This window comes from Psammomys obesus, unplaced genomic scaffold (assembly GCF_907164565.1).
Source record: "Psammomys obesus unplaced genomic scaffold, mPsaObe1.curated_primary_1811, whole genome shotgun sequence".
Classification (NCBI taxonomy): domain Eukaryota; kingdom Metazoa; phylum Chordata; class Mammalia; order Rodentia; family Muridae; genus Psammomys; species Psammomys obesus.
The window spans coordinates 1,404,947-1,428,026 of record NW_026596064.1 but is presented as its reverse complement, the minus strand read 5'-3'; the positions used below and the strand labels follow the sequence as shown (position 1 = coordinate 1,428,026).

Sequence of the window (23,080 nt, the reverse complement as noted above, 5' to 3'; positions counted from 1 at the left end):
CCCCCGCCCGGCCCTAGCACCCTCACCGGGCTCGGTCAACAGCCCGGCCTCCTCGGCGAAGGGGTGCAGGACCGCCTTGCAAGCGCCCCCTGCCGCCTCTCCGGAGACCAGGAGGCGGCTCCGATGCAGACCCCAGCGGGACCGGGACGCCCCTACAGATGGGCCGGGGCGGAGCAGCAAGCAGGGTACCGCCCTCGGCCCGCCCGCCGAGGAGGGGACGCTAGCCCGAGGCTGAGCCTGCGGCGCGCTCTCGGGGACCCGTCGCACTCTGCACTCGGCCGCCCGGGCTGAGGGGACCGGACGGGTGCGGGCGCGGGCTCAGCGGGCCGGGAGCAGAGTCAAGGCCAGAGCCCGAGAAGCAAAGGGAGGCAAGAGGACAGTGCGCCGAGATGGCGGCCACAGCGGCCGCGGCGGCGGCAGCGGCGGGGGAAGGGATGGAGCCTCGAGCGCTGCAGTATGAGCAGACCCTGGTAAGTGAAACCCCAGGGGCGCGCTACGGAACCATTGCTGCAGGTTGCCCTAGAAAGTGTGAGGACGGGCGGCCTACCCCAGCCCGGCCCTCAGCCTTCCTCAGCTCTGGAAACTGAGGTTCGGGATCCGACAAGCTGTAGGTTCGGGGTGTTGGAAAGCTGCTTACTGGTTTCTGGCTGAGGCTGGTGGCCTGCAGAGGACAATGACACCAGGTGCTTGGCCCAGGTTGTCCTTCCTCTTACTCCCTTCAGCATACACGTTTTTGTTTTTTTGGGTTTTTTTTCTCTTAACACTCGAGCCCAAGTGACAGCACCCCAGTGCCCTTTCCGAGCACCATGCAAACCACTGAACTTTCTCACGTCTACCTACATTCAACACCCTTCCTGTGTCCCTACTATGTGCATAGTACTAAGCTCAGCCTAAAGAAGGTAGGCAAGGGATCAAAGCAAACCCACCCGCTGTCTTTAATGGCTCAAAGTCCAGCATTGACAGGAACTCCTCAGCTGAGCCTTTGGGGGAAAGGTGGCTTAGGTGGCTTGCCACCCTGGGGACTAAAGCCTGAGGGCTGATGCAGGAAGCAGGAATGGGTGTGAGAATTGGACGAACCTTTGTTCTAGCTGGATCTAGCCAGGTACCCCAGTACGACACCCACGCCCACAGAGTGGCCCTTGACCTCATAAGAAGCAGGGGTCCTGAGCTTTGAGATGACTCGCAGCTACCAACGTTGAGAAGCCATTCACCCTCTTTGTCACTAGGGTGGGGGGCCCAAGCCCTAAGGAAAGAAACGGGCCCTATGGCTCCTTTTTATCAGCTTAGGCTGGAATTTGCCCGGGAGGGTGGCAGGGAGGAACCTCTGAAGGAGAGGGCCTGGGCTGTAACTGAGTCAGAGAGGTGCCCAATTACCAGAGACTGAGTGAAACAGGATAACTGGGAGAGGTGGTAGGTGTGAGGCTAGAGTGACGCTAGCAGGGGCAAGCCCTTTTGTTGCAGATGGCTGCTCTCCTTGCCATCCACAGGTCAAGGAGAGGGGCATTTGGCCATGGAAGCCAGGCAGCTAACCTCTGAAATGGCATCTCTTTTACACTGGCTGCCGCTCCATCTCCCTTGTGTCTGGGGAATGAGTTCTCAGGGTCAAGCCCTCCCTGCTCTGGCCTCTCCCACTTCCCCTCCTACCCTTTTGTCTTGCCCTCACCTCCTCCCACATACTGTGTTTCTGTACTCCGCTCTCTTCCTCCTCCCTGCTCTCAGTACTCTTTCCTTGACATTCCTCTTCCTCTCTCTTTCCTCTGCAGTTCCTCTCCCTTCTGTATCTTTATCTTCCCCACCACTGCCACCAACCCCAACCCCAACAGGAGCCCTTTGTGTCCTGAAGCTCTGCGGGTGGCAGCCAGAATCTACTCCTCCCCACCCCCCAACACACGCCCAGCTTGGCAGGTCCAGCCAGAACTCTCTCCCTTCCCATCAGCCTGGTATCCAACGGGCACAGCCTTGCCATCTCCAGCCTCTGCCATCCCTCGGACCTGTCACTGGCACCAAGTGCAGTTCCAGAGCAGTACTGAGGCCACCCAACACTGCCTACCCACCCAAAGAGGCTTTCCACTTTCAGCTGGGCTGACAGGCTGATGGGGGTTTGGGAGTGGAGAATGAGGACAAGGGGATTAGGGTGGGTGGGAAGGGTGCAGCAGAATTGGTCACAGGCCAAAGGCCCAGCAGGAACGTGATAAGGATTGAGGCTGGGACCTCCTAGGCCCCGCTCAGCTGCCCTCAGCTCCACCAGGCTCTTATTGTTGCTCATATGCCCTTGACCATCCCTTATTCTCTGACCTTCCCTCCTCCCACTTCAGATTGCCTTAGGTTTTTCCATCCTCTGGACCCTTCCCTCCTTCTCCTCCCCAGTGCCCTTACTCCTGGCTTGCTAGAAGAGGACTGATTATTCTGCCACCCCCAGAACTGTGTCCCTGTACCTTGTCTGTCCCCATCATTCTGGCCAGGACAGCCCCCGCAGTCTGCAATGTGCATTGTTCCCACACTCTGAGCCTGAGTATAAACTGGATTCATGATGGGGTATACAGTGTGGGAGCTGAGTGAGGTGGGGGGGGTCAAGACCCAGTAATCCTCCCCGTATCCCCACCTCAGCCACACACGCTAATGCCACAGTTTGTTCATTGCTCCAGATGTATGGCCGGTACACTCAGGAACTTGGGGCCTTTGCCAAAGAGGAAGCTGCTCGGATTCGCCTGGGAGGGCCTGAGCCCTGGAAGGGCTCCCCTTCTGCCCGTGCTTCCCCAGAATTCCTGGAATATGGACAGAGCCGATGTGCCAGATGCCAAAGTGAGATCTGGATTGGGACAGGGACCTGGCTGTTCTATATTGAGGGAGACAGACCATTAGAGCTGCCCATGGGGAATGGGGAGAAGCAGAGAACAGGATAGGAACACTTTGGTACCGGCTTCTCTATGGTTCTTCCCTTCCTTGTTTTCAGTTTGTTCTGTACGCTGCCATAAGTTCCTAGTGTCCAGGGTTGGTGAAGACTGGATCTTCCTGGTCCTTTTGGGGCTCCTCATGGCATTGGTCAGTTGGGCCATGGACTATGCCATTGCTGTCTGTCTACAGGGTGAGGGCAAAGGCTGGGGAGGGCCGACCTGCTTCCTGCATGCCACAGTTGTTTAGGTAATTTGGCTACTGGCCACTTTCTCTGGCCAGTATAAGTGCCCATTTCCAGACATAATGATTGCCACTTGCACAATCCACACCTTCCTACCATCCCTCCACAACTGTCTTATCTGTGATGGGCCTTATCCCAGTGAGTGCTCTCTAGGGCCTGCCCTTCCCTCTGCCCCAGCTCTGTGCACTTGTCATATCATTGTGTCCCAGCGGCGGCGAGGTGTGGGCATGTGCCCTGGAAGTTCAACAAGCATGTCTTCTACTCGCAGCTCAACAGTGGATGTCCCGGGGCTTAAACACCAACATCTTACTCCAGTACTTGGCTTGGGTTACCTATCCTGTGGTCCTCATCACTTTCTCTGCTGGATTCACCCAGATCCTGGCTCCACAGGCTGTCGGTAGGATAGGAGGAGCTGAGGGAGGCTCAAGCTTCTGAGTGGGGTCTATCAGACAACTGACCTGGGCATGTACCTCTTCACAGGATCTGGCATCCCTGAGATGAAAACCATCCTCCGTGGAGTGGTGCTGAAAGAATACCTCACCCTCAAGACCTTTGTAGCTAAGGTCATTGGGCTAACCTGTGCCTTGGGCAGTGGGATGCCCCTTGGCAAAGAGGTAATTGCAGGTTAGGGAATGAAAGATCCCTCCCGTTGAAGAGAAGGCCAGCCGACGCCTGGAAGGTCCCATCCCTACTCACTACCAACCCCTACCTCCAGGGCCCCTTTGTGCACATTGCCAGCATGTGCGCCGCTCTTCTCAGCAAGTTCCTGTCCCTCTTTGGGGGTATCTATGAGGTAAGAGGAGAACCCTGAGACCTGGGGGAGGAGACAGTGGGCTGCTGAGTCCAAGCTGACACTGTGTCCCCACCCTTGCCAGAACGAGTCCCGGAACACAGAGATGCTAGCCGCTGCCTGTGCAGTAGGAGTGGGCTGCTGCTTTGCAGCGCCTATAGGAGGTAGGTGGGTCTCCAGTCAGCGCAGCCTAGCCTCTCCTCCCCCTCCTCCTCCTCCTCCTCCTCCTCCTCCTCCTCCTCCTCCTCCTCAATCTAGAGGAGGTAGGTGGGTCTCCAGTCAGGCCCTACATCTGGCCTCTCCTCCTCCTCAACCCCTCTTCCCCTGGGAGTAAGTCAATAGGTCAGACCCTGGCCTCAAGGGCGATGTCCTCTGCCCCTTGCAGGGGTCCTATTCAGCATTGAGGTCACCTCCACCTTCTTCGCTGTTAGGAACTACTGGCGGGGCTTCTTTGCGGCCACCTTCAGTGCCTTCATCTTTCGGGTCTTGGCAGTCTGGAACCGTGATGAAGGTGGGAATGTTGAGGGGAGGGGAACCTAAGGTAATATAAGTGGGACACAAGTTAGACCTGCCTTCCCTGCTTCTCCTTTTCCTCAGAAACCATTACAGCCCTCTTCAAGACCCGGTTCCGACTGGACTTTCCCTTTGACCTACAGGAGCTACCAGCCTTTGCTGTCATTGGGTAAGGAGTTAAGGGGAAGAAGGTTTCCATGAAAAGGCCTCCCTTCTACCCTGGTACTTCTTTCTTCTCCAGTATTGCTAGTGGCTTCGGGGGAGCCCTCTTCGTCTACCTGAACCGGAAGATTGTCCAGGTGATGCGGAAGCAAAAAACCATCAACCGCTTCCTCATGAGGAAGTATGTTGGCCACAGCCTCTTTTCCAGGCCATTCTGGGTTGTATAAGGATCACATTCGGAGAGAGGGAGGCATTGAGGATTTGACAGAGAGGCATAACATCAGGCATTTCAGCCAGGTGTGGTGCCACACACCTGTAATCTCAGCAGTCCAGAGGCTGAAGCAGGACTGTAGCCAGTTCTAAGCCAGTTGTGGCCACAGTGTGATGCTGTCTCTCAAATGAAAACATAAAAGGCAACTAAACTTGGGAAATCAGCCAGTGTTGATGCTGATGCAATGGAACCACCTAGAAACTGTTATTTTTGAACCTTAGTCAATGGCTGGGCACTTGGGATAAAGACCAAGGTTTTCAGGCCTGGTGCAGATAGCAGATAGTGTTAGTACCTCAGTTTACCCCATACCAGTGTGGATGGATGAGCTATTTTTAATCTCCAGAACATAGCTCTTTCCATTATGAGCCTGCAAACTGGAAATGGGAAGGTCTCTGAGATGTGAGTGATGCTCCCTAAGGACCTCTTCCACACCCTATGTAGCCCTGGCTGGCCCTGAACTCAAGAGATCCTCCTACCTCTGCCTCCCAGTGCTGGGATAAAGGCATGAGCCACTCAAGTCACCACAGAAGGCCAGATAGTGGCAGAGACATCTTAAGTCTTCACACCACTTGCCCTTCAGCCAGGGCTTCACAGCTCAGCCTTGTCCAAGAAAGGGCTAGAGATGGGTTTGCTGCTGCCAGCCCCTATGGGGTCAGGGAAGGCCCAGATCTTATAATTATCTCAGTCCATCATCACCCTTGGAGCTGTGGTATCAAACACAACAAAAAGGACCTACCCTCGGGCTCTGTGCTTTGATATATAAGTGCTGCTCTGATCTTAGTCCTGAGGTAGTAAGGGCGCCTGGCCTTTGATCAGTCTGTGGGAGGTGTGTCACTTTTGTCTGATGGCGTGAAACCTTTGTCTCTAGACGGCTGCTCTTCCCTGCACTGGTGACTCTGCTCATCTCCACTCTGACCTTCCCCCCAGGCTTTGGACAGTTCATGGCTGGACAGGTAGCCCCTCTCAGACGTCTGACACACCCCATTCCTCATCCCTCTCCAAAGCCAGCAGCCTCAGCATGACTGGGACCGACCCCTCATTCCCATGGACTTCTCTAGGCCTCTTCCTGGGGTCCTGGGCCCCAGCTTGAGACACTGTGTTCACTCCAGCTCTCACAGAAAGAGACCCTAGTAACCCTGTTTGACAACCGGACATGGGTCCGCCAGGGCCTGGTAGAGGATCTAGAAATACCCAGCACTTCACAGGCCTGGAGCCCACCACGTGCCAATGTCTTCCTCACCCTGGTCATCTTCATTCTCATGAAGGTGAGACGCCTTCCCTCCGTAGCTGTGGACCACTAATGTCTACCCAGGCCACTAAGAGCAGGCGCTATCCCAAGCACTTAACATGAATTCAAAAGAATTCATATTGTGAGAAAGGGACTCTTATCCCTGTTTTAAAGGCGGTGGGTCAAAAGACAGAGACATAACCTAATCGGTTGGGTGCGATTTGAACCCAAGCCATCCGTTTCTAGAGTCCTTTTTCCCTTCACACCTGGGGATTCTGGGCTAGCTGGGAAGATTGTGCCTGGTACATGAGCAAGGCCTGCTTCCCTGAGGCCCCTGTTTCGAAACCATCTTGCCTACAGTTCTGGATGTCGGCACTGGCTACCACCATCCCAGTGCCCTGTGGGGCCTTCATGCCTGTCTTTGTCATCGGTGAGTCTGCAGCTGCCTGCCTCCCAGCTTGCACCCTTCACATCTTTGGCTATGCTTACAGATCCCTTCTCTGCCCAACTCTAGCCCAAACCCCCGGACTTCCATAGGGCTGCCCTTGTACTAAATGGCCCACTGGCCCCTCCCCCACCCTCTGACCCTCTCTCTTCCTAGTGTTCCCCCACTACCTCTTTCTCTTCCTAAAACCCTCCCTGAAGGAGCAGCATTTGGGCGGCTGGTGGGTGAAAGCATGGCTGCCTGGTTCCCAGATGGGATTCACACGGATAGCAGCACCTACCGGATTGTACCTGGAGGCTATGCCGTGGTCGGTGAGCAGCCAGTTCTGTTTGCTTTGTGGTGCTGGGGATCAAACCCAGGGTATTGCACAGTGCTAGGCACGTATTTACAATGTCCCCAGTCTGCATCTGCCTTAGGAGACCCCTGACCCAGCCAGACTCTTGAGGGTCTGGTGCCCTCTGCTGGCCGTGCTGTGGACCCGAGCACTGCATGGGACCACCCTGAGGGGACTCTCAGAGGCCTTTGCCCTGGGGAAGGGAGAGTCTCCTAGGGACCTGAGCACTGAGGAGGCTGGGCATGGCTGTTCCCAGGGGCAGCTGCGCTTGCAGGAGCGGTGACACACACAGTGTCCACAGCCGTGATTGTCTTCGAGCTCACGGGCCAGATCGCCCATATTCTGCCCGTCATGATTGCCGTCATCCTGGCTAATGCCGTCGCCCAGAGCCTGCAGCCCTCCCTCTACGACAGCATCATCCGCATCAAGAAACTGCCCTACCTGCCTGAGCTGGGCTGGGGCCGCCACCAGTATGAAGGGCCCAGTGCAAAGAGGGTGGGAGTGAGGGCTAGGCCTGCCAGGACCCTTCAGCCCACCTCCAGCAAGGTCCCAGGCCAGTTAGGTTGAGATCCTAGCTGTTTTGCTCTGGGTCATAGCTTCCCTCGCTCTGGGGGAATCTGTAGCTGGCCTCTCCTGATCCAAGAAGAGGATGGAGAACTAACTGTCCCTAGGTCTTCCACTCCTGTCCCCTGTGGTTCTCCAGCCTTCCTCGTGACCTGGGTTGGTGGTTCTCTGGGCCAGACTTCCGTGCTGAGCACACCCTGAATGCCCTATGCTATCTCCAGGCAGTACCGGGTGCGAGTAGAGGACATCATGGTACGAGATGTACCCCACATAGCCCTCAGCTGCACCTTCCGGGACCTGCGGCTAGCACTGCACAGAACCAAGGGCCGTATGCTGGCCCTGGTAGAATCCCCCGGTGAGGCCAAGAGGGGGTCCCAGGTGTTACGGGCATCTCCTGGGGGCACAGCTCAGGAAGGGTTAGGGAACCCAGAACGAGTCTTTGTGTTCTAAGGTCAACACTTGGCAAGCAGGGTTTTTCTTCAGGTGTGCAGCCTGTGTCCAGGGCCCCAGCTTGCATATGGAAGAAGGCTGCAAGCAGGACGCTCGCTCCCAGCTCCTGAGTCTCTTTCTTCCCTTGCTCTGTCCAGAGTCCATGATCCTGCTGGGCTCCATCGAACGCTCACAGGTGGTAGCACTCCTGGGGGCACAGCTGAGCCCAGCACGCAGGCGGCAGCACATGCAGAAGCTAAGGAAAGCCCAGATGTCTCCACCATCAGATCAGGAGAGCCCCCCTAGCTCTGAGACATCCATCCGCTTCCAGGTCAGGGGGGAAAAAACGTTCATAACCACACATCCTTCTGAGTGTCAGCTTGTAGACTTGTAGGTCCTGAACCACAGTCTCCCAACCCCTTCCTGTCTATGCAGGTGAACACAGAGGACTCGGGCTTCTCTGGATCACACGGGCAGACTCACAAGCCCCTGAAGCCTGCTCTAAAGAGAGGGCCGAGCAACAGCACAAACCTCCAGGAAGGTACCACAGGTAAGCCATTTCTGCCCTGCCTCAGACAAAGCCTGAGCCACCGCAGCTGGATGAGGCTACCTAAGTAGCCAGGGGGCACTTGGGAAAGCCTCTCCCCTCGCCTTCTGCACCTTACCCCCTCTGTACCTTGGGGTTTGGAATCTAGGCAACGTGGAATCAGCAGGCATTGCCCTCAGAAGCCTCTTCTGTGGCAGCCCGCCACTGGAGGCTACTTCGGAAGTGAGTAGCCTGGGTCCTCCCCTCCTGCCTGCCCAGCTCTTTCTGACTCTCCCAGTTAACCCTGCAATGACTCTTCCGCTCTACCTGCTTCCTGCTCTCCTGTCAGCTCTGCCCCTACAGTGTGCCCTTCTTCCCGGGCTCCATCCCATCCTTCACGATCCCTCTCCCTATAACCTCAACTCCTCTCTGCTTTGGCTCTGACAAAGTTGGAAAAGTCGGAATCCTGTGACAAGCGCAAGCTGAAGCGGGTCCGAATCTCCCTGGCGGTACGTGTGCGCCTCTCCCCCAGCTCAGGAGCACCAGGCAGGGAGGGCCGGGATCTAGGTGGGACAGACTGCCCAGAGCCAGGCTACATCCACCTCCCTCCCTGCCTTCCTCCTAGAGTGACTCAGACCTGGAAGGAGAGATGAGTCCTGAGGAGGTAAGATGCCATTAGACTCCAGGCTGTTGGTTCCTGGGTGTGTCATCATCTTGACCAATGAGAAGGACCACAGGGAGGAAGACAGGCAAACCAGCCTTCAGGGAGGTGAGAGAGGAGCTTTGGGCTCCCTCTCTCTAATCCTCAGTCTCCTACCCACCCTCAGATCTTAGAGTGGGAAGAACAGCAACTAGATGAGCCTGTCAACTTCAGTGACTGCAAAATCGATCCTGCCCCCTTCCAGCTAGTGGAGCGGACTTCATTGCACAAGGTAGGACAGGGTAGGGATCTTATAGTCCTGCCTAGCAGACCAATGTGAGAAGAAGGAGTAGGAGACAGTATACACGCTGCTGTCTTTAAAACATTCTGTTTTAGGCCATGGCATCTGTGAGCCAGGACTCCGGAGCCTTGCCCTGCTCTGTGGTGGAGCCAGGCATCATTTTTCCTCTGCTCAAACTTACCCCAGGGAATTCTGGACCAAAGCAGCAACAAAGACACAGCTTGAACTGGGTAGAAGCCAGGAGGCCAAGCTGGGGTCAGAGCTAGGCAGGAGGCTGCCAGAGCCTAACAAGGCTGATACACACCCACGATGAAAAAAAAAGGGGGGGGGGGAGGAGAGAGAAACAGGCCAGATAAGAAAATCTAATAAAGATGCTAAGAAACAGTTAAGAAGGGTGAGGCCACTGCAGTGAAGAGATAAACAAAGATGAGAGACACCAGTAGGGGGCTTGGAATGTCAGACCCCAGAGAGTCTATAACTACAAGCAACTCAAGGGAAAACTGGTAGAGAAGACTCGGGAAGATAGCGCAGCAGAGGGGGCAACAGAAGAGCAGTAAGTACAGATGGGTAGAGGTAGATGGGGTCACACATGGAGGAGGACAGGGGCTCCCAAGGGTCAGGTAGCTGGCACCACTGGATACCTGAAAGCTGCCATGTAAAGGCAGGCGATGTAGGCTGTCCAGCCAAATCTAAGAGATACTTTAATCACATTTTTTAACAGACTGTGTAAACTTCCATTGGTAGGTACAGGCAAGAGTGACCAGTAATGGTCAGTGGTCAAGGCTTCATCTTGGGCTTAGACATAAACTGTGGCTAAAAAGTCAGCATAGCACGTACAAGCAGAAGGCATGGATAGAAGACAAAAGAAAACCAAAACAGCCAGGAGGTGGTGGCTTTAATCCCAGCAGAGATGGTCAGACCTAAGTTCAAGGCCAGCCTGGTCTACAGAGCAATTTCCAGGACAGCCAGGGCTACACAGAGAAACCCTCTTCTCAAAAAATAAAAATAAATAAAAAATAAAAACAAAGCAAAGCAAAACAGCAAAAATAAAGGATTTTGGAGCCTTTTAGATCAAGTACTCGAATCAAAATGAGTAAGGAACTGCAGTACTTCAGCAAAGGAAAAAGAGATGAGCCAGAAGGCAAGACATCAAACTATATTTAAAGCCTTTCTTCCCAAGACCTCTATAAAGTTTTCCCAGTCATCAGCCATCTTTTCTTTTTCCTTTTTTCAAGACAGGATCTTACATGGCCCAATCAGGCCTTGAATTCACAACAGTCTTCCTGCCTAGTCTCAGGAGACTAAGTGCACGTACCATCATGCCCAGCTGTTTTTCCCTTTATTCTCTTCATAATAGTGGTGATAGGAACACTGGCATGCTGTGTGTGTGTGTGTGTGTGTGTGTGTGTGTGTGTGTGTGTGTGTGTATGTGTGTGTGTGTGTGCGCGCCAAGCCCTAGGAAGGTCTTCATGTGTGTAATGTGATTCTCATAACCACACTTGCTGATTGCCAATGGTATTGTGGCCTTCCAATTTTTATAGAAGAAATTGTGATTCAGAGATTAAGTTGCCCAGAGTCACCCATCTAGGAAGTGGCAGAGCTGTGCCTGGACCCAGGGACAGTCCAACCTAAAAGCCTATGGTCTTAGCCATTGGAAAACACAGGGAAACTGAGTCACACAATGAGGGAAAAAAAAGGCATCTGCCTGCATCAGTTCAGCAGAGTCAGCCCCAGGACCCAGATCTCCTGGCGCTGCGCTCAGAATTCTTTCAGAAGGCCACGTTGTCCTTTTCCCTGTCAGTTGAGTTCACTGTTCCCAGGCCCAAGAAATTCGGGCTCGCCAATGGGCTCCCTGGTGTCCAATTAAATTAAAATGAAAAAGAACAAAGTAGGTGTTTGTTACAAACTTAAACTATCACAGGAAGGGAAGAAGCCTCGGAGGAAACACTGACAAAAGTACAAAGAACTGGAGTGATAACATAGAAGATTAGAATTCTAGGGATTGGATTCTAAATTAGAATCTACTTATTAAGAAAGGAGTAACCCATTTACATTCAGGAGTGGCGCTTTCAGAGGGGAGAATACATGAGACTATTTAGGAACCTCAAGCTAGCACCAGCTACAGTGGGTAAAGATGAGAAGGGCAAACCCAAATCCTCTCTCTGCTGCTTAGAAGCTTGGCTGTATCCATTAACCAAGTTGCTTAGCCTTGCTGGGCTTCCTATCTATATCTGTCGAGTTGGGATGGCATAAACTGAGTATGGTGGTGCATACCAGCACTCAGGAGGTAGAGGATCACGCGGTCAACATCATCCATAACTATATAGCAAGTTCAAGACCATCCTGGGTGGGATATGTGAGGCCTCAAAAGTAGAAAAGTCAAGATGTGTAAAGCCTGGGAGCTAGGCACAGCAGACTAGCAGGCTGGCAAGCCTGTTTGGGTTGGCTTGAGAAAGGGTCTCATGGACCATTCTAGGGAGTCCAGGTGCTACTCAGGGTTTGAGTGGGGTGTTAGAATGACAGGGCCCAGCTGGAGAGATGGGAGGCAGGAAGTAAGAAAACTCACTCAGTCGTCTCAGCCCTGGTTGAGGATAGTGAGGCAGAGCTGGCGAGAATGGCACCAATGTCCCAGAAGTAGAGCAGTAAGCTTGGCAACTGCTAGGCATGAGCATTCACAGGCCTACAAAAGCACATCGCCTGTTAGGTCGCTATGGCTGGGAATGAGCAGGAATGGGAACTGTTTAATAGGTTCCTTCAGAGAAGGTGAGAGGGGCTACATGACCATGAGCTAGGAGATCATAATACCTTATAGTAAAGATGTTCCCCTCCTGGGGAAGACAAAAATTAAGGCTAATTTGTAGCTTGTAGGGTTCAAGTTAGAGCTTGCAAACTACAGGTTTGTAGGTATTGAAGAAACATGACTTCTTCAAAGACTGAATTTCTCTTTTTTGTTTTATTTATTTTATTATGTATTTATTTACTTATTTATTTTGGTTTTTCAAAACAGGGTTTCTCTTTATAGCCCTGACTGTCCTGGACTCGATCTGTAGTCCAGGCTGTCTGTTCAAACAGATCCGACCGCCCCGCCACCACTGCCAAAAGACTGAATTTCTGAGATGGAGGTGGTGGCGCACACCTACAATCCAGTACTTAGGAGGCTGAGGCAGGAGTAGCAGTATGAGTTCAAGGCCAACCTGGTCTATGCAGTGACCTACTGGAGCTGTATACAGCTCAGAGGGTAGGAGCTTCCCCAGAACCACCAACACTTGAGACTCTTGCTTCTTAACCACGCCATGCCCCCAGCCTTTCCATGTTTAGTATAAGTACGTAAGACATGAGATACTAGGTATTCAAGAAGCTGTCAGAGCCACTCATCTTGATCCACCTGTTTTGCCAAGAGGTTCACAAGAAACCCAGAGCCGTAGATAACAAATTCCAGGAAATGCCAAGCTGGTTTCTCGGCAGCAAATGGAAACTGCTGATAACGTCCAGAGCCTCGTGGTCACATCTGATGGCTTGGGAAAGCACCAGTACAAGCAGCCTCGAGGCTTTGCTTTCTGAGCTTTGGGACACAGGGACATTCTCGTGGCTCATATTTCCCTCCAGCAGTCCCTCCCACTTTCACCCCTGGTTTGTCAGGGCCCCTTTGGCTTCCGAGCTGTCCTTGGAATGTCAAGTCCAGTGTCTCCTCCCTCTGCCCTGCAGACCCACACCATCTTCTCACTGCTGGGAGTGGACCATGCTTATGTCACCAGCATTGGCAGACTCATTGGAATTGTCACCCTAAAGGAGGTGAGGTGACAGGGCCAAAGCCGCTTCCTCGTCCTAATGGCATCAGAGCTGTCTGGCTCCCCAGGGGACATGCTGGGGAGGAGTCTGAGGAGGGAGCAGACATCTGACCCTTACCTTTCCAGCTCCGGAAGGCCATCGAAGGCTCTGTCACAGCCCAGGGTGTGAAAGTCAGGCCACCCCTTGCCAGTTTCCGGGACAGTGCCACCAGCAGCAGTGACACAGAGACCACCGAAGTGCATGCGCTCTGGGGCCCAAGATCCCGCCATGGCCTCCCTCGGGAGGGCAGTCCTTCTGACAGTGATGACAAGTGCCAGTGAACCCCTTACTGGATGGCCTGCATTCCTCCTGCAAGGAGCAGGAACCCAAGTCCACACTAGCTGTGGGCTGCCAGCTCCGCACTTCAACTCAACACCTACCTGCTGGAGGATCAGCAATGCCCTGGCAGAATGAGGTGGGGTCATTTGGCTCTTGCCCCCTCTTTGAGAAAAGGGGAGAACTAAAATGGGTTTATACTGGAACCTCCAATGACAAGATGTATATAGAAATTTACAAAGATTTTTATATTAATTTAATAAAACAATGATTAGAATAAACACCTAATTAGCCACTCATGTATCGAACACTTGTGCTGTTGGCTCATATTTTCACCTTGGATCCTCTTACCTGCCCAAGTCTCAGAGATTCATTCTGCAGCCACCTAACCAACCCAGGGTCCTGGCAATGTCAGATCTGCCAGAGGCCTCCATTGCCTGTCAGCAACACCCTGCCTGGGACAGGGCCCCCTAACGCTGGGTACAGCCTTCCATCCAGCCAAGAAAAGCACTACCCTCTTTCCATCCCCAAGGATAGCCACTCCCTCATGACTGTCCATTCACTGGCACAAATCCGGCTACCCAGGTGGCCCCCTTGTGGCCCTCTGTGAAAGAACATCACACTCCCGCCTCTGCGATAACCGCAGCCAGTCCTTTTTCCAGTTCCACCCTACTGAGAACTCTGCATGTGCCCACACAACCTTGCCAGGATGCTGGGAAAGGGCCAGGATTGAGGGGAGGGAAGGGCAGGGAAAGGAGGGAGGGCACACTCATCATTTCCAGTGCCTCCCAAAGATCGGCTCAAAGAACAGACCAGAAACCCCCTGTCTTGAGGGAAAACAAAAAGGTTTAGAGACAATGGAGAGGTGCACAGCAGAGCCCAGGTAGGCAAGGGAACCCTTAGGGGATGGCTCCATTTGTAGACTCCGGGAGGGCAGGAGCCAGCCCCACAGGTGGAGGTGGTTCAGTCAAGCACTGCACGTGGAAAAGCAGAGGAGACGGGCATGAGGGGAGGGGGAGGAGGTATGGCCAGGCTTCTTCCATTCCCACCCTCCCAGCCTAGCTACAACAACCCCCTCGGGTTCACATCCCAGGATGAAATGTGGCATTTTGGATTCAAGAAACATGAACGTCACTGTCTGCCACAGCTGTAGCCATGCCCCAGGGGCCCCGGGCAAGCCCCGGCAAACCCCAAGAGTGGAAGCAGGACATGCGCCCCTTAGCCTGGCCCCTGCCTCCTCTCCAAACACTTTCATGCAAAACACACAATGGAGAAGTGAGTGCTCCCAGAAGCCGTCTAAGCTTCAGAGCCCACATTTGGCCACAGAGGCTCTGCCCTAGACAGCAGCCCGGGAAACATGCCGCCACAGCGCATGTCTGGATCACTGGTCCTCAGGCTCCACCTCATCCTCGTCTAAGGATACGACCCCAGAAGAGGCCACATCAGAGACTTGCTGCTGCCTTTCCCAGCTGCCTACAGGCAGCGGGCAGAGCAGCTGGCAGTCCTTGCAAGAATCAGGCTCCTCCTCGGTAGGGGAAAGGCAGGATTCCGTGAGCGGTGAGTTGTAAAGTGAGTCCTGGGCCTCCAACGGACCCAGGCTGCGGAAGGCACTTTCCCGGCTGGGGGCCAGTCTGGCAAGGAGCAGCTCTTCACCCAACATCTGGGAGGTCATCCTGGCTGGGGAGCCCAGCAACCCATCCTCCAGGCTACACAGACTAGAGCACAGGGTATCTGGGGACACGGTCTGTGAACAGTCGCTCTCAGGCTCCACAGAGCCCTGGCGCACAGGCCGGGAGAACCGACGACCTGTGAAGAGGTCCTGGAGGTGGGACCCCAGGGGCCCAGCCATGTCTGTGAAGGGAAGAAAGGAGGGAAAAAAAAATACCAGCCTTGTTGGCCCCATTTCAGTAGGTCAACAGGGAAGCCACATAACCACAGACCCCCCAACTCCCTTCCACCGTTACCATGGCTATGGGGGCATGAGTCAACAGAAGAATCAGTAGGAGCTAAGGAACCTGAGCAAGTCTTAAGTTTTGATACCTTGGTTCCTTTCATGGCGAATTAGAAATTCTAATATCTATTTTATAGTGTTGGATAAAATAAAATTGTTTGCCTCAAGAGGAGGCAAACAATAAATGCAGGGCCACTGTGTGAGCATACAGGTTGCTCACTACCCAAAGCAACAAAGGCTGACCGTCCTCGCTCTGCTCTCTAATCAGGCCGTCCTCATCATGGACCATGGACCCATACCCACCAGAAAAAGCAATGCTTTAAAAAAAAAAAAACTTTGCTCAAAGATTACGAGCAGACTTTTCAATAAGTAGTCAAGGTCAGCCTGGGCTATACACTAAGTAGCCTGAGCTATAGTGAGACCCTTTCTCAAAAATAAAACCAAATTTAAAAACAGCAAAAAAAGAAAAAATATGTATTTGTGGTTGAGGGTTCTACCTGGGTCTAAAGCATTCAAATTAGTGCCCTCTGGACAACAGCAGCAGCTCTGTGCCTGCTTTAAATGCAGGTCTGGCCTTGAAAACCTTGTTAATTAGCTAGAGGAGTAGGGACTAGCAGGTCTTCAAAGGCAAAGAGTCAGGGACTGGGGGCAGGGGTCCTGTGAGGCCAGCCACCAGGAGCTGTGGGGAAAACTGGCCACAGAGTCCAGGGAAGCAAAGATGAAAGAGGAGCCGAGCACAGCTGCACAGCCCCCAGGGTCCCTTTCTGCAAGCACTGGCCCAAAGCAAGACCCATAGGCCAGAATACAAAGATGCTGAGCCGGAGCCAGCATCCTGTGGAGCCCAGGCCCAGCATGCCTTCCTGTTTGTTTGGGATAGCTGCCTGTGAGGTGCTGGGTACTGTACTGCCCGCTCATCTGCCCTGCACAGCCAACCGAAGCCACCTCAGAGGTAAAAGGCAAGGGTAGCATAGCTCTTTCTGGAAACAAGACTGTACTAGGGGGTAGGGAAGAGGCAACATTTCCTGGGCTGGTTTGTTTATTCTGAGAAGTCTAAGGCCCACTTACACACAGAGAGAGCAGGCTCAGCACCTATAGAAAAGAGCTGTTCCATTTCCAACTGCTAGTTTGCCACCTGAGTGTAGCTGGTGATCTTTGCCCTTGGGGTGTCAAGGTCAGCCTGTTTCTTCCTGTCTGGAAGGCTTACATTGCTCTGGGAGGCTCAGAGTGAGTCACCACACCTACCAGGCAAGCTCACCCCAAGTGGCAGTACGGAATGTTCCTCACCTGTGTCAGTTCCCCCAGTGAAATCTTCATCGTAGGACTCGTCGGTGGAGTCATCACCGTCCACTGAAGACCACGCTCGGAGCTTGGCTTCTGCAATAGCAAACTGCTCGGCCACGCCTATCAGAGAGACACAGCAGTCACTGGCATGGGAGCTGAGCTAAGACCTTGCTCTGCACACAGGATGTCCCTGAGGTCTCTGAGCAGACAGAGGAGTGTAGAAAAACTCCAGTCCTCCACTGCCCCACTCCCCCCCTCCCCATGCCCGATCCAGTGAGATCAGAAGTAGCAGCCATACGATAACCTACCTGCTGCAAACCGAGCCTCTTGTTCACCCTCACTGAGGTCTGAATAGGAGGAGAAGGCTGATTCCAGAGCAGCGGGTGAGTCACTAGGCTTGCTCCAGCCCTTCCATTCTATGAGGTGAGCCACACGGCCCTGGGCCATGGCTGTAGGCTTGGTCACGTGGTCCTTCACCACCTGGGAAATACCTGGAGGTGGGAGAGAAGTTGGGTTGAGAACAAGGGCTAGGGAATGGCTGGTAGGGAAGTGGGTGAAGAGAGTTAGAATGGCTTTTCATGTCCCCTGAGGAGGAGGAAGAGGGGCTAGGGTTGATTTGCAGAACTCCCCAAAAATGTCTTGGAAATCAGTCCAAGACATGAGGGGAAGGGAGAAGGAGGGACAACGTGGGCAGAGGAACAGAAGTGGGGTACATACCATGCAGGGAAGATCTGGCCAGCGCAGCGATCTCCTGGATGGTTAGTGCTCTCCGGGACTTGGGCAGCATCGCGACTGTATCTCCAACATTCACCTTGAGTTAGTACCATCAGAAGGTCAGTGCCCCTGACAGAAATGACCTTCTTTCCAACATGCTCCTGCTTAACCCAGGGTCTCATCAGGAGCTGGGAGACTGCTAGGGTGGCACCTATGCCCTAGTGGCTACTGGCATGCAGAGAGGGCTGAGAAGCTAAAGTCCACAAACTGTCCTCCTAGGGAGCCCCAGAGGACTCAGGCCCAAGGGAAGAAAACTACAGCTAAGCCTCCACTTTCCCAGCTCCCAGCAGGGAATGAGAAGGCTGAAGAAGTGAAGAATCTGGAGAAAGGACAGGCCGGGTGGTGGTAGCACAAGCCTTTAATCTCAGCATTCAGGAGGCAGAGGCACATTGAGCGCTGTGAGTTCGAGGCCAGCCTGGTCCATAGATCCAGGAAAGCCAGGGCTACATAGAAAAACCCTGTCTTGAAAAGCAAAGAAACAAAGGACAGGGAAGGAAGGAAGGGAGAAGGAAGACAGTTAAGGGAGAGACTTCCTTAACATTTTCCCCTGTCCTCTATCTGTCTTTAGATATATGTCCAGCTCTTTCTAGGCTGCCTACCAAAGCCACACAACTCAGCATGACCAAGGTCAAACCAATACATTCTCTTCCTCACATCTGGCTTTGCTTTCCAACTTCCCATTTATCAATCACCATTCTCTATTTCACTATCTCCCCACTAAGCTTTGCCTGTACATGTCTAATCTTAAAACCTAGCAAAGGGGCCGGGGGAATGTAGCTCAGTTGGTACAGTGCTTGCCAAGGAAGCACTATTCAGGAAGCATTGGTGTTTGCTCGCTAGCACCACATTAACCAAATCTTGTGGTATCTTACACATAATGCTAGCACTTGGGGAGGATCAGCGTTTTAAGATCATCCTAGCAAGGTGAGACCAGCCTCAGCTACATAAGACCCTACCTCAAAATAAACAACTGTTACCTCCAACAATTAAAAAAAAAAATTCCTTCACGATTATACTCCAAGCCTTCCCTGACACTGTCCCTGTCTTTTCTATTCCTACTGCCACTTCCCTTAAGGCCTTGGTGCCCATCCCCAGGCTAGCACAGGTCAGTGGTTATTATTATTAAATCTCCTGTACTTATTTGAGCCCAGAAGTCTGTGTGTATAATCTTTTCTGTTCTTTCCTGCTCCATCACTTCCCATAGCTGGCTTTCTCATCTCTCTAGTTTTGAATGAAGTGGCACCTCCTCAGAGGAGCCTTCCTGGCTACTCAAAGAGTGGGCTTCCTCTCACTGCCGTCTCCAGTTAATCACTGTCTTCCATCGGCACACCATTAACGGAGCCTATTTGCCAGGTGTAAGGACGGCTTCCTTTGTTGTTCTTTACCTCTCTGAGGAGTCCAGTCTGTTACGCGGTCACTGCTACGCCCCAGTGTTAAAATAGTGTCCAGTAGTACGTAACTGTATGGGCTGAGTGAACAAGATAAGGTACAAATGTACAGTTTCCCGAGAACACAGTCAATCAAAATGGCTTCATTTCAAAATCTGCACAATGTATGTACATGAAATGTCAGAATGAAAACCATTATTTTGTATGCTAACTGAAAAAAATAATCTAAAAATGTGGGGCTTTTTTTGGTTTGTGTGTATGTGTTTTAGGGGGAAAAACTTTTTAGAGAGATGAAATGGCTCCATGGCTTAGAGCATTGGCTGCTCTTACAGAGGACCCATATTTGGTTCCCAGCACCCAGGCAGCTCACAATCTCCTGTTAATCCAACTCCAGGAGAACACCCCAGGGGCATGCCCACAGCATATGCTTGCATACAACCAAAGATAATGCAAATTTTTAAAAGTTGTTTTAAAAAAGAAACGTCTTGTCTAGGCTCCCTATCTATTATTCAGGTCCTTAAAGACTCCACAAGGAAGTGGCTGCCTCTCCCTGGGCCTCCTTCTGCCCAATACCTTCTGGCTCCTCCACCTTCCCTGTCAACAAGCAGCCTGCCTGCCTTCAACGAAAGGAACCAGCTTTTTAGGCCAAGACAGTCATCAAAATGCTCAAAAAGAGGGCCTTACAAAATGCTCCCTGTAATGTCAGGCCACAAGTGTCACTTAGAAATAACGTTTCAACCCCTAGGCTTACTCTTTTTTTTTTTCCCTTTGGCAACACCCCCGCCTTCACAAACAAGGGCACACGCACCACCTTACTGTCCTTGTGTCACTCCTCAGGGAGCAGAAGATGGCAAGGTCAGAGTTTACTCCCTATGGGCTCCTAACGCCATCCCGTGCCTGACTTAATGCGCCTTTGACAAGCCCCAGCAAACATTTTCCTTGGCTGAACATAACTGAGGCACACACCCACTGTACGACATTACCTAATTCTCCTCCATCATGGTTGGCTCCACCTAGCACAAGTGGCCTCCACCTGCCCCTTGACCTCAGGCCCATCCTCAGTCCCTCTCCTTCAGTACCTGGCTGAGAGGGCCTCCAGATTGGCGCCGATAGCCTCTGGCCAGGCCTGTGGGAAGGAGAACCTGCCGGGTGTTTCCTGGCTAGCTCTCTCTCCCTCCCCTCGCTTCCACCAGCCGCTGCCATCCATGCCGGGGTGACACTCCGCGCAGCTGCGGCCCCGGCCCAGAGAAAAGGTGTATATCTCCCTGGCAACCCATCACCATGCAACAGGGTCTCCCGGGATACGGCCTGGGATGCGCTGACGTCAGCACCGAAGGCGCTAGCAAGCCAGGCTGCTGGCATCAAGCCGAGCGGAGCAGACCGGCGCGGGGGCGGCCTGCCGGATAGCGCCTCCGCTTGCAGGAAAAAGAGGGCCCGAAGCAGGATGGTGAGGCAGGAACGGGGAGGGGTCACACGAACCCTAAATGTGAACACCACCCCCCTCTCCAAAGGGGGAAAAACATGCACAGAAAAGGCCCAGCACCTCTGACAAGTCCTGGCTGTCCACGGAAGAAGGACGCGGGGACCGGCTCCAGCCTCGGAGAGTCCGAGCAGATCCCAAGGAGGACAGAGAGATACCTCGTGGGAGTTCGATCCACTCCACAGCCCAGGCAGGGTCTGAAGCCACTGAGCAGTCGGAGGGAAAGGTGTTCATCTGGCTCCTCACTTCTACCAAGACTGCCATTTTCGTCGTGTTGCCCTGTCATTTTTTATCACCCCTCCCCCATCTCTCAGACAGCCTGAGACCACCCCGTACTCTCCTGTGCCCCAAGACCCTCTACCCCGCAGCTCTGACTTGTGGGCCTTTTTTTTTTTTTTTTTTTTTTGTGGCAGCCAAGAGGACACCTTCCTCTACAAAATATTTTGTCATCAAAACTTAAGGCGAAACCCAGACCTCGGTAAATTCGGAATCTTCTCCCAGCTTCTCAACCCTTGAAGAAAGTACAGAAATCCTCCCACCAACACTATCTCCCTCTCCCACTCTCCTTTTCCCCTCCTACTCCCTTGGTTCTTTCCTCTTACCAATCTCAACTTATCACTCTGTTCTTTTCCAACAAAGCCATGATTTTTCTAAGTTTTCACCCTTGTAAGCCATTTAGTAAAGGCCCCAACCTGAGTCTCCCTACTTCAGTCTGTTTCTTGAGATCTAAGCCAGCGTGATTTCCTCTCGATATCTGGCGTTCCTCCTCAGATTCCCATCACCTCCCAGATCGCATCCATGGTCTCTGGTCTCACCTCTGCGACCTGTCTGACAAGTCCATCGTCCTCCAGGCCCTTCACGCTGCCACAGAAACATTTTGCCCAGCACAGAAATCATAGGCATGCTGACTGTGTTGATGCAGAGAACCCAAAGCTCGAACTGCTTCAGGCTCAGCTCCCAGTTCTATTCTTGTTTTGGCTCCGGATGCTGAGCCAGTCCCCTCCCCACTTGGAACTTGGGCTAGTCACATAAGGAGAACACTCCTGCCTCATAGCTTTGAGGAAGTGGGAGGGCCAGGGGCCTTGCCAAGTTCTCTGGCTTGTGGAGCCGAGGCTCATCCTTAGCTTATACAATTCCAACTGGCCATGTACATCGCAACTAACCTTTTAGCTGGAGCAGCCGTCTCTGTCCCTGAGCCTCAGCCAGCTGGTGGTCTCCAGAAATGCTGCCAACCAGGAAGAAGACAGGTTACTGGCTATCCCTGACCCCTAGCTGGTACCTAATCAAGGCTCTAGAGCCCAGTCCTGAGGTCAAACTCTTCCCTGACTACAGGAGGGGATGACTTTCTGAACTCCAAGCACACCAGGAGAATCAGAGCATCCTGCTGCTTCTCAAATTCATAACCCACGAGCTTATTTTTGGGACTACAAATCCCAGAATTCATCAAGGGCAGCACAGTCTCAGGCAGAGTTTAGTTGTAAAATACCTCCAATTCCAACCATTCTTAATGCTTTATGTTACTGACCACCTGCTTGGAAAGTCCAGGACTCATTCCAGACCTGTTCCTTGACATGGAAAGTAGGCTGGCTGACCTCAGATGCTTAGAGCTAAAGCGCCTCCCATCCCCACCTCCACCCACGTGTCTATATGGAAACCCAAGTCCAGAGCAGGGGTCAGCTGCTTTCAGATCTGATGTCCTGTCTGGGCATTTTCTCCTCAGAGTAAGGGTAATTTGGTTTTGTTTGTTTGGGTTTTTTGTTTGTTTGTTTGTTTGTTTGTTGGGGGGGGGTTATTAGGAACAAAATGATCCGTGAGAAATTTATCAGTTTGCTCACAGATGCTCCTCAACCTGGGGCTTCAGCCCCTTTAGTCAACTAGCCGGTTCTGAAGCTTGGAGCAAGTATTAGGCAAAAACTCCGTGGTAGGGTACTTGGCCAGCATTTGCAGGCTGACTCCTGAGGGTGACGGCGCCCAGCTGGGAGAGGCAGGTTCACAGCAGAGCCACTAAGACAGCGAGGTAAGAGGTAGGTGTAGGCAGAGAAGTATGTAGACACAAAGGGCTAGCTGCCAGGAGCCAGGAAGGTGGGGGCCGCCGTTTAGCTCGCGGCTCCCAGGCTGTGCTCCTACAGCCACCCTCAGCAGCAGGAATACAGCCGGAAGGTGAGCACACCACGGAAAATCCCAATGGCAGGCAGGCCACAGGAACAAGCCAAAGTCGGTTAGCCCCCTCGCGGTTTGCTCATCTGGCCCGACCCGCCTCCCTGACGCTGGCTCCTCCCTCTCCTTATACCAGCCCCCTCCTCACCGCCCCTACCACCTACGGCCCCACCGGGCAGCAGCGTAGCCCGACTCCCTATCCATGTTCCGGCCTCCGCCTCTTACCCTGATCGGCTGGGCGCCGAGAGCCAGTACAGCCCATGGCAGGGCACCCAGGCACGCTAGCCCGCGCTCGGGACCCGGGCCATCGCCTTGCAGAGGGTCGGGCCGCGGTCACCACCGGGGAGGGGACAGCCCGTGAGAAGGGGAGGGGGTGGGAGCAGCGCGTCTGCTACCGCTCCCGGGAGAGGGGAACAGGGCCGGTGACGTAAGCGCGGGACCGTGCCCACCCAGAGCAGGCGGGGCAAGCCTACGTCACAACCACTCAGTGCCAGCCTTGGTCTCCAAACAGCCTGCATCTCCCGTCCAACTGAGCCATACTGAGGCAGGAAGCCGGTAGGCCAGGCAGCCGTTTTACATGCACCCCCTCTACGGCTTCTACAGCTC

The 23,080-nt window shown here is 53.3% G+C and overlaps 2 protein-coding genes across 11 annotated transcripts; one reads left to right on the top strand and one right to left on the bottom strand.

Annotated features, from left to right (window-relative positions):
- On the top strand, window positions 1–13,751 carry Clcn2 (chloride voltage-gated channel 2). Of its 4 annotated transcripts, none has more exons than XM_055624764.1 (24): window positions 23–470; window positions 2,646–2,802; window positions 2,954–3,085; window positions 3,405–3,533; window positions 3,617–3,750; window positions 3,852–3,929; window positions 4,012–4,090; window positions 4,312–4,437; window positions 4,524–4,608; window positions 4,681–4,782; window positions 5,741–5,825; window positions 5,982–6,137; window positions 6,461–6,530; window positions 6,746–6,856; window positions 7,136–7,349; window positions 7,665–7,798; window positions 8,031–8,203; window positions 8,308–8,422; window positions 8,568–8,641; window positions 8,848–8,907; window positions 9,024–9,062; window positions 9,226–9,330; window positions 13,022–13,131; window positions 13,254–13,330. In XM_055624764.1, the coding sequence occupies exons 1-23, from the start codon at window positions 390–392 to the stop codon at window positions 13,124–13,126; spliced, it is 2,544 nt and encodes an 847-aa protein (XP_055480739.1). In that variant the 5' UTR covers window positions 23–389; the 3' UTR covers window positions 13,127–13,131; window positions 13,254–13,330. The 4 variants fall into 4 exon arrangements, with proteins under 4 accessions (XP_055480740.1, XP_055480739.1, XP_055480737.1 ...); XM_055624762.1 differs by having other exon boundaries at window positions 25–470; window positions 13,045–13,131; window positions 13,254–13,751; XM_055624763.1 differs by lacking the exon at window positions 8,848–8,907 and having other exon boundaries at window positions 25–470; window positions 13,045–13,131; window positions 13,254–13,751.
- Fam131a (family with sequence similarity 131 member A) lies at window positions 13,745–22,902 on the bottom strand. Of its 7 annotated transcripts, none has more exons than XM_055624768.1 (7): window positions 22,700–22,902; window positions 21,481–21,542; window positions 18,835–18,917; window positions 17,393–17,486; window positions 16,984–17,166; window positions 16,679–16,795; window positions 13,745–15,294 (listed from the first exon to the last, which is right to left on the bottom strand). In XM_055624768.1, the coding sequence occupies exons 4-7, from the start codon at window positions 17,460–17,462 to the stop codon at window positions 14,825–14,827; spliced, it is 840 nt and encodes a 279-aa protein (XP_055480743.1). In that variant the 5' UTR covers window positions 17,463–17,486; window positions 18,835–18,917; window positions 21,481–21,542; window positions 22,700–22,902; the 3' UTR covers window positions 13,745–14,824. The 7 variants fall into 7 exon arrangements, with proteins under 7 accessions (XP_055480743.1, XP_055480749.1, XP_055480742.1 ...); XM_055624774.1 differs by lacking the exon at window positions 18,835–18,917 and adding an exon at window positions 20,381–20,523 and having other exon boundaries at window positions 22,700–22,705; XM_055624767.1 differs by lacking the exon at window positions 18,835–18,917.
- Window positions 22,903–23,080: the final 178 nt, after the last annotated feature.

Bases quoted from the DNA above. Each gene is read 5' to 3' on its own strand.
- Fam131a (XM_055624766.1), bottom strand. From the start codon at position 21,220: ATGCCTATGATTTCTGTGCTGGGCAAAATGTTTCTGTGGCAGCGTGAA. The intron at 17,487-20,380 runs GTGCTGGGCCTT...TACTAACTCAAG, and splicing joins ACAGCCAGGACTTGTCAGAG to GTGAATGTTGGAGATACAGT. The intron at 16,796-16,983 runs GTAGGTTATCGT...TCTCTCTGATAG, and splicing joins AGAGGCTCGGTTTGCAGCAG to GCGTGGCCGAGCAGTTTGCT.
- Clcn2 (XM_055624762.1), top strand. From the start codon at position 390: ATGGCGGCCACAGCGGCCGCGGCGGCGGCAGCGGCGGGGGAAGGGATG. The intron at 6,857-7,135 runs GTGAGCAGCCAG...GGCTGTTCCCAG, and splicing joins TGGAGGCTATGCCGTGGTCG to GGGCAGCTGCGCTTGCAGGA. The intron at 8,908-9,023 runs GTACGTGTGCGC...CCTTCCTCCTAG, and splicing joins GGGTCCGAATCTCCCTGGCG to AGTGACTCAGACCTGGAAGG.